Below are 9,280 nucleotides of genomic sequence, written 5' to 3' on the forward strand. Positions count from 1 at the left end.
CAAAATCCAATCTATTGATAGATCTACTAATTCGTGACTTTTCTCATTCCATGTAAGTAAACATGTTATTACATTGAAACAATGCGTCTACCAAAAAGAAAAAAAGGTTATTTGAAAAAGAACAGAAATTCAAAAACACCCCCAGCATAATTGAAAATGTTCTAAAACACCAGATTACATAATATTTACGTGCATTTCAACACATTTGATTACATCTCACAACAGCGTTAGAGATTGTGTCGATTTGGTCAAATCTCTTGACCTGCTCAGGCACTTTGATGTCATATAAACTGCAACTGGAACTTCAACATTTGGAGAGAATGTTATCACGTACCAAATCTTGTCTACCTTGATAACTTGTCCTCCTTTCGATCTGAGAGACGCAGCGACTTATTTGAAGAAGCCAACAGAGTCTTCGAGACAATGTATAATTTTAGACAGACCACTTTGACATCCCGTAGAGGAAGCAATTCGAGTAGCAAGGAAGCCAGAGAACGCTGTCTTCCACCACCATTGGTTGCCTGAATGGATTTAATTGAATCTACAAGACAAGAGGCATGAATTTGGATATAATCAGATTAAGCATTTATGGTTCAATGCATGCTATAAAACAACAGTCAAGTAAGGTTTAACGCACAGGGATATTGAGAGGACAGCCAGTTACACCAGTTATGCAGCTAGCTCCAAGATGACAAGCTTCTTTGCAGTAATCGGAAAAAACTGCTGGGATATCCATATCCTTTATTAGCTCCTGAAACACACATCCAGGCAACCAGCACAATTAAGAGAAACAAATTTAAATAAAAGAGGAACTGAAAAGAGAGATGTTTAGATATTAAAAACAGACAATAGTTGGTGGCCAGCTTGAATAAGCAGCAATTCCTGCATTTGGAGCAACAATTAAGTGCGGAGATGAATCCTGCCCACATTTGAGAAGTCATCAGAAACATATACGACTTAAATGAGAAATATATATATATATATATATATATATATATATATATACACGATCCTTGGCAAGAATGTTTATGTCCATTGAAAGAGACAGAAAGTACACGACCTGAGCTATATCCTTGTAACGGTCATGATAAAAGCCGCTTCTAAGTTGCAATGTAACTGTTGAAGGTTTACTAGTATGTGCATCCCAGCTGACAGTCTCACTTGAGGATTTACATACGCAATCTCTATCAAGGCAATGGGCATAATTGCATAGCTCGATCATCTCACCATCTCTATCCATCTCAAAGAGGAAAAGGAGAATTAATTACAAATGAGAGGTAATCTTTAAGCGCTTTCCATAAGAGACACCAAACACAAGCAAGCAACCCTTGTTTTATCTTCATGAGGTAAATTCGAATTCAAAACACCAGATGTAGATGAATCCCATGCAGAACATCATTTCAAAGTGTAGAACTGACCTATGTTGTGGAATTGCAGGCCCAACAAGCTCTATATGCACATGAACATTAGGAAAAAGTGCATGCAACTCTGAGAAGACAGAAAGCTGAAGAAGCTCTTTCTCAGGGCCTGTCAAAATTCAGTTCATGTAACAAAACTAAATTTTCAATATAACACTGACAATAAACCATAGATATGCAAACCAGATAACTTACATGGCGACTGTTAAAAGGTTCATAAATCAAGAAAGGAAATTCCCAAAGTTACATCCGTAAATAAAAACAGTTCAGTAGAGGCTCCAAACTTTATACTGCAAAATAGCACATTTAGAAAGATGAAACACATACCAAGATAGTGTATGTGCAATTTGTGGCTGATTCCAGAAGTCCACCTTCCTAAACCAGCTACTTGAGTGGCATAGTAAATTGTAAGAGGCTGGAAAAAAAGAAAAGAACAAAGAAACAGGTGTTAATATTTGTGAAACATATCAACATTTCCAAAAACGAGCAGCAGATATACAGTATTAAAATGAATTCATGGATTTGGAAGGGAGAAAAACTTAAATTAGGCTCCCATATATTCAAGCCAATTAGGTATCGTTCCTTAGCATGCATACTCCCAACTCTCTTGTATAGACTAATAGCCAAAATGTAATACAAATTGTTTGAATTTGATATTTTATACGCAAATTCCAACTCTCAACTGACAACTATATTATACCCGGTGGAGTAGCAAAGAAACAGGTGAATGCAGTGGGATGGACCTCCATTCATAGTACTCCTTCCAACTGGTTAAATGCTTTGATATCATAGATAAAGGCTCTGCATGTGTGTATCATAAATTAATAAATATCAACTTTTATTGAATTATCTTAGCAAGATGAACAAGATGATACCAGTACATGGGCAAAAGGTATTTGAGAGATCCCAAGAATTATTTAACCTGCCAATGGAAAAAAAAAACATAGGTGAACAGAAATAGAATCAACATGGAAAACAAACTAATACAGAGAATGTCAGATGTACCAGGCAGATCAATTAAAAACAAAAGAAACCTTGAACAATCAAAGGAAATAACTGAATTCCCACAACAACATTCATACAACCACATTCCCATTTGATGGACCCCTCTTTTTTTCAAGACTGAACACCTAGTCTCCAGCTTTTCACACACCTGAAAGATCACACCCGGAAGAGACATCAGTGATAACACTCAGATGGCAGAATAGAAAAGCACTACTCAAGGTTCCCTGTCTTAAAAAGAGAAAGAAATTGTTGATTACCTGAACAGTTGCTTCTTGAGTAAAAGTGAAAGGAAACTCATTCAAGATATCCATATGCTTCATATGTTGCTCCAACCTTCCGCACTCTTCTTTATGAGCAGGCCAATGCACAATCTACGATATTTATCAAGTTGGAAAATAACTTAAATTCAAGGAAAATCATGACAACCATAAAATTTTATTGTCAATGGAAGTTAGAAAAAAATTGTCACCCACCGAGTAAACAACATTCAGCCATAATGAAATTGAGCAGTGAGGGAATGAGCACAGTGAGAAGACTTAGCAACCAATGTAAACATACAGGCACATGCCTAGATGTGGTGAACCTATTCACATGGACTATAATGCTAACACCCAAATAATCAGCTAACCCATTATCAGTAATTTATTTCTTTTTTGAGTTACTTTGGTCTTATTAGCTCAACTGCAATATTATTTTGTTGTGGGCATGAGCTACCACTGAAGATACTATTCTAAGCTGCAAACCAAGAACCTAGACCCAAGCCGACAGACCTTTTAAAATCAATTTCTCCCTTCCTCACACGCCATTTCTGCACAAGTTAAGACTAACCCAATTGTTGCTCTCTTAAATGAAAGCTAAAAACATAGCTAAATATCAGAAGCCATGAAAAAATCAAGAATAAGGCTTCCACACTTGTATTTTTAAAACTAAGCTGTCCATGTTTTGCAGCATGCTTATGAATTTCTGATTTGCTTTCAAAGCACAGCCAATCGTTATAAAAAAAAGTCATGCAAATTAGAAGCACCTGATGAGAAACAGAGCAATAAGCAACAGCTCCACAGCGAGCACATCTTCTTGTGACTGGTCCTGTGCACCGAGTCCCCTGTCTCTTCCCGGCACACTCCATAGTTTCGAAGAAGCTTTTGCTCTTCCTCAGTTCCTCTCAATTTCCGTTTTTGAACTTGGGCACGTTTATACTGTACGGTCTGCGGCCCTTGGAAAACTCTGGGCCTTTCCAAGTCAACCCATATTGGCAACTAAGCCCATTTTGTGATGAAGTTTGAAGCCCATTAAAAGACGGATTCTTAATAATCGTTCGATCTTATTGCATAGTTATTATTGGACTGCTAAATTAAACCCTTCATTATACTCCTTAACATAACCCCTCATTACACAAGCTCTCGCAAAAATATAAGTCATTTTCATTCCCTTTATTAGGAAGATGACTCGTTAAGCAAAATATATCCACACACTAGCAACAAATTTAAAAAAACAAGCAAAACATATCCACCTTTTTCTCAGCTTGCATTTTCCATACGATAGGAAATGGGGTCGGTTGGATTGGCTGTTGCAAGATTCTGTGCTTTCCCTACAGCTTTCTGTCATTTTCTCAATTATCAAACCCAACAACTGATTGAGTGATAAGTTTATTAGTTTAAGCATGAACAAAAAGAGAACGCTAAACTTTTCAATCCCAAAAAAAATACACTTTGTATTATAAGGATATATTAAAATGTTGAATTCTTGTTTAAAAAAAAGAAAAAAGAAAATTTACCACATGATTTTTCCACCATTCATCTAGCATGGCTTCTGAGCCCTCCTAACATATGTTTTTTCCTCTCCCTTCAATGCCATTATTTTCAGAGTGATGAGATTCCTTTCAATCAAATATTATATTCCCATAATATCCCATCATCTTCAGTTTAGTCAATTGTCCCTCTCATATCTTCAAACCTAAAATGTCCTTTGTGTTTTTGTGTTGAAAAGATGGAAGGTGTTTTCATTGCCTGTTTGGTAAAGAGAGATCCAATACTCCAATAAATTAAATTTGTTAGTACAAGAAACAACAAGAAAAAGATGCCCCAAATCACACTCAATTACAAAAAGCAAGATGCCATATCTTCAAAGAAAAAGAAGGATCATTCACACACATCACACACACACGGTGATTCCAGCTTTTTTACCTTCAAAGTCATAAAGAATAATCTATCTTTTTTACCTCCATAAATAATAATAAAAAATATTTCTCGTTAGACTATGACTATTGAGACTTACGATAAAGAAATACATTTAAGATACTCGATGATAGTTTTTATATCGTTGAGAAATATATTTTTTCCAAATTATTAGTGGCTGGCACCAATTTTATTAAACATGACATGTTTGAGTTTTTGCATAAATAATAAATAATTCACGTGACAATATTTTTATCCTTGATGTGGAAAGAGATTTCGAGCTCATCAGTAAATCGGAGGGACCATACAGTTAGTTATGAGTGTCTAATTAAAAAATGATGCATTTGTTACGAAATGGGGCGTGTAACGATTGGGCTATACGAAGCGCCAAATTATATTAGAAATTGACAATAAATAATAAAGTAGAATGTGTGTAAAGCTGGCCCGATGGATGGTATGGTATATGGGACAGTGGGGAGTGTTGGCCCCACACTATCAATGGTCTTTTGATAATCATGCAAAGGTGCCGGGGCAATATAAATTTGTGGGACCTGATTGATGCCCCAATTTGAGATTATGTTTGACCCAAGTGAAACGTTTAATTGGATCTCATTGTAAAAAAGAGTTGGTTTATGAATGCTTTTCATGATTACAAAGTCAACCAATTCTTAATAGCTCTTCCAAATTCAAGGCGAATATTTGAAACCTTTGTATAATACTATAATATGTTGTGGAGACTAGGACTAATTAGTTTGTTGATTAGAAGATTTCAACCCATAATTTAAGCCACCATACCATAAGCCATAAGCCATAAGCCATAAGCCATAAGCCATAAGCCATAAGGTGGGTGTAAATGCATGTATCTGGCAATGTACCCTAAAATTTACAAAATTAGTACATTATTGGTATGTAATCATAAATGAAATAAAGAATGAAAAACTAATGTTATTGGTTTTTTTGTATATTGTTAGTACATAAAACATTACAGACTAATAACAAGCCCCAAAATTAAAATAAATAATGTTATCGATAATCATTCACGCATATAAAACCATCGTTTGTACATATCAGTTCTATAATGCATCACCGCACATACATTAACGACTCGTAGCCGCTTTTAAGTTGATAAGTGGCGTAAACTATTGAACAACTGCACCAAACGTTGGGCACAAATTGTGTCACGCGTTAGATAAGATGAAACCGCAGTTGAAGAGATTGTGATGACAACCATCAAATCGGTAGTAAATACGAGTAGGAGGTGGGAAATCAATCTTGGAAAGACAGTACGAGCGATGATATCTCCCAGATTTGATCTGCAGTGTCTGAATAATATATATTTTGAATTTTGGTAGCAAAAGTCCAACCAAGAAAAAGGCCAATCTTTGGTCCCACTCCAGATTATTTTGGGACTTCCAAATCTCCTCAATTCTATCTTTTGTCTCGTTGTCTTAGCACGTACACACACACACACCCATGTTGGGACCTTAGCCAAACTTTTATTTTCTTCAATTACCAAAAAAGAAATTATTTTTCTTTAATAAACTATGGTCCATATTCCATGGCCATAGGGATAAGCTTTACACACCAAACAAAACCTAAATGCTCTTTTTCATTTATTTTAGTTTTAAGCAATAATCACCTTTCACTTTCCTAATGTTAACTTCCTCAAAGCCTTAACCACAGTATCGAAAGTAAACTTTTTAGCATATGCTTCCGCGATGTTAGATCATGATCAGACTCAATTTTTAATTTGGTTCGCTAATTTTTCTTTTCAATTATTTGTAAAATTTTGTATGATCTTCGGAATTTAAAATCCAAAGTGAGAATTAGTTGTAATTTTTATTTTGATGTAAAGATTATAAATAAATAAAAAATCGTTACCACAATAAAAATATACATAAAAGAAAATTGGAAAGGGGGTACGTAGCACGAGGTAGCACGTGGAAGGAGAGGCGGTGGTGGGGTCAAGCCAAGATTCGTGAGGAGATACTGATGCCAAGTCTTTTTATTGCAAACCAACAAAACACTGCACCACTCGGGGAACTCCCCCGGTCACTATGTATGTACCAAACCCACAGTCAATGCCACCGGTAAAATCCGGTTCCCACCAATTTTCCCGCGTTTTTATACCCCCATTTCGGGACTCGCGCTGGTCACTTCCCAATTCTCAATTCCACACCCAACGATTTGACGGCGCGGCCCACCGCTGACCACCGGTCAACGCCTCGACCCGTTACCCAGCACAGACCCCGACATTGACCAATATCTCGCGATGGCCGAGATACCGGGGTTTGATTTGGAAGATCGCACCAAAGTGGATTTCAGAATCTCAGCGTTTTATGGCTTAAAATTAAAAAAAATGAACGAAAAAAAAAAGTAGATTTTTGAGATTTGGTAGAGAGAGAAAAGATTTGATTTTGCGAAAGAGACCAATACACAGCAATACTATATTACAGAGGGAAGAAACACACACGCAGCACGCTGGTGACGAAGACAGACAATTTTGCCTGATTTTCATTTCTTCTCTCCTCTGTATAAAACATTGGCCACAAAGGCAGAGCAAGCCTTTGTTCTACAACCAAGCCAAAATAAAGAACCAATCCAGTTTTGTCTCACTCTGACTCGGAAGATGGCCAGGAGCGGCGTCGTTTCGTGGCGGAGGAGGTCGGAGAAGCTCGACGGGTTCGATATGTCGCCAATGAACTCCGAAGAAGCTCACGTCCTCGCCGTCGATGACAGCCTCGTCGACCGCAAGGTCATTGAGCGCTTGCTTAGAATTTCTTCTTGCAAAGGTAACACTGAAAACAGAGCTTCATTTCTGAGAAACACCGTCGATTTTTTAGCTCTATGTGATTTTGAATTTGATTTTTGGTTGGAATGTGCAGTGACGGCTGTGGATAGTGGAAGGAGAGCTCTGCAATTCCTTGGCTTGGACGACGACAAGAGCTCCTCCGTCGGATTCGATGTAAGCTTGTTTGATTAACAAATCTTAATCCAAATTCGTAATAAATTTCATCAATAAACTTTGAATTTCGAATAATAATTTCGTTGCGATTAAATTATAGGGCTTGAAGGTGGATCTGATTATCACTGACTACTGTATGCCTGGCATGACCGGGTACGAATTGCTCAAGAAAATCAAGGAATCTTCAGCTCTCAAAGAGATTCCCGTTGTGATTATGTCATCTGAGAACGTTTTGGCGCGCATAGACAGGTAAATTTCTTCGTCAATGCAATTATTTTCATTGAAATTAATCAATTATTGTGCATGATTTTGATGTTTGATTTTAAACTCGAATTTTGGTGTTCGGCAGGTGTTTGGAAGAAGGCGCAGAAGACTTCATAGTGAAACCGGTGAAGTTATCGGACGTGAAGAGGCTCAAGGACTACATGACGAGAGAGGCCGGACTGGAAGGGAGTGGGATGAAGAAGAGAAAGCTACGCGAGCCTTGTGATCTGCCTTCCTCACCACCGTCCATTCTACCATCGTCACCCTCGTCCTCCTTATCGTCACCGTCGAAATCTCCGTCGCCTCCTCTGTCATCGTCGTTCTCGGCTCCCTCGTCGCCGACGTCGCTTGATTCCCCAATCCGACGGCTCAAAATGACCAACACTGATTAGATCAACCGAACCCGACGCAATCACTTTTTATTCATCGGGGAAAAACTGCAATTACCCGTTTAACCGGTTTTTGTTGAATTACCTTCTCTTTTTTTGGTTTTGTTTTGGTTTGCCTTTGATTTCTTTTGTTTGTTTATATATGACTGTGATTTACACATTAATACTACTGATTAACTGATTACTTTTCTAAAATCTTCAATTAAACAATCAATTCCAGTTCTTTGACTTTGACTTTATTTGCATCTTTAAAATTCACTTTTGAGTATTCATAAGATTCACATATGATTAAAATCTTCTTTTGACAAACAATTTGCAATTCAAACTTATAACACATTATTTTTCTCCAAACATCATGTGAAAATACCATTATCCATGGTTAGGATGTTCAGATGTTATAAGAAAAAGAAATGGGTTAGTGGATTAGCTTGAAACAAATAAAATTTATAATTAAGAAAAGAAAAAGAAAAAGACAGAGATAAAAAAAGGAGCTGTATCGTGCTGTACACATACATAGTGTTGAATCGGGATTGAATTTGATTTGGTTGAGTTGGAGAGATAAGCTTGCAAGATCTTGTCTGGTAGAGAGAATATTGGAATGGGATTGTGAATTAGACGTGTCACAAAATGCTCCCTTTGGCAGGGACTAGGACACCTTGGTTCGTTTGGGACCTTTTCCCCTTGTCCTCAACACCCTCAACTCCAGTTTCTCATGTCTCATTGTCTGTTTGGGAGTGGTATGCTTATCATATGCTCTCTTCTCAAATCTTCATAGTTGGGATGAGAACCACTCATGCTCCATATACCATTTTCAACTCCGATTAATGAATGATTGATAGACCATTGATGTATGTGAGATAATTTTGTCTACGCATTATGGCAGCAATGTATGTGTGCAACGTTTTTTTATGACAAAAGAAAAAGGGTACTAATTTTCTCATTTTTTTTATTCGCTTACACTCTATTTTTTTATATAAATGATATGTTCTCACTTCTCTTTTGTTCGCTTACACTCTTTTTTATCTTATAGTAAAAAGTACTAAAAAACAAAAAAGAATATAAGTG

The 9,280-nt window shown here is 36.9% G+C and overlaps 2 protein-coding genes across 3 annotated transcripts; one reads left to right on the plus strand and one right to left on the minus strand.

Moving 5' to 3' along the window:
* LOC18789080 (zinc finger MYND domain-containing protein 15) lies at nucleotides 15-3,784 on the minus strand. Of its 2 annotated transcripts, none has more exons than XM_020560058.1 (11): nucleotides 3,448-3,784; nucleotides 2,681-2,794; nucleotides 2,501-2,571; nucleotides 2,294-2,340; nucleotides 2,119-2,219; nucleotides 1,746-1,833; nucleotides 1,419-1,527; nucleotides 1,061-1,232; nucleotides 848-919; nucleotides 638-751; nucleotides 15-541 (listed from the first exon to the last, which is right to left on the minus strand). In XM_020560058.1, exons 1-11 carry the CDS (start codon nucleotides 3,547-3,549, stop codon nucleotides 434-436), a joined length of 1,098 nt encoding a protein of 365 aa, XP_020415647.1. In that variant the 5' UTR covers nucleotides 3,550-3,784; the 3' UTR covers nucleotides 15-433. The 2 variants fall into 2 exon arrangements, with proteins under 2 accessions (XP_020415647.1, XP_007226176.1); XM_007226114.2 differs by having other exon boundaries at nucleotides 2,453-2,571; nucleotides 3,448-3,779.
* Nucleotides 6,991-8,443, plus strand: LOC18792524 (two-component response regulator ARR5). The gene is made up of 4 exons (XM_007223814.2): nucleotides 6,991-7,389; nucleotides 7,483-7,562; nucleotides 7,663-7,811; nucleotides 7,912-8,443. Exons 1-4 carry the CDS (start codon nucleotides 7,227-7,229, stop codon nucleotides 8,216-8,218), a joined length of 699 nt encoding a protein of 232 aa, XP_007223876.1. The 5' UTR covers nucleotides 6,991-7,226; the 3' UTR covers nucleotides 8,219-8,443.

Source organism: Prunus persica, chromosome G1 (genome assembly GCF_000346465.2).
Source record: "Prunus persica cultivar Lovell chromosome G1, Prunus_persica_NCBIv2, whole genome shotgun sequence".
Lineage (NCBI taxonomy): Eukaryota > Viridiplantae > Streptophyta > Magnoliopsida > Rosales > Rosaceae > Prunus > Prunus persica.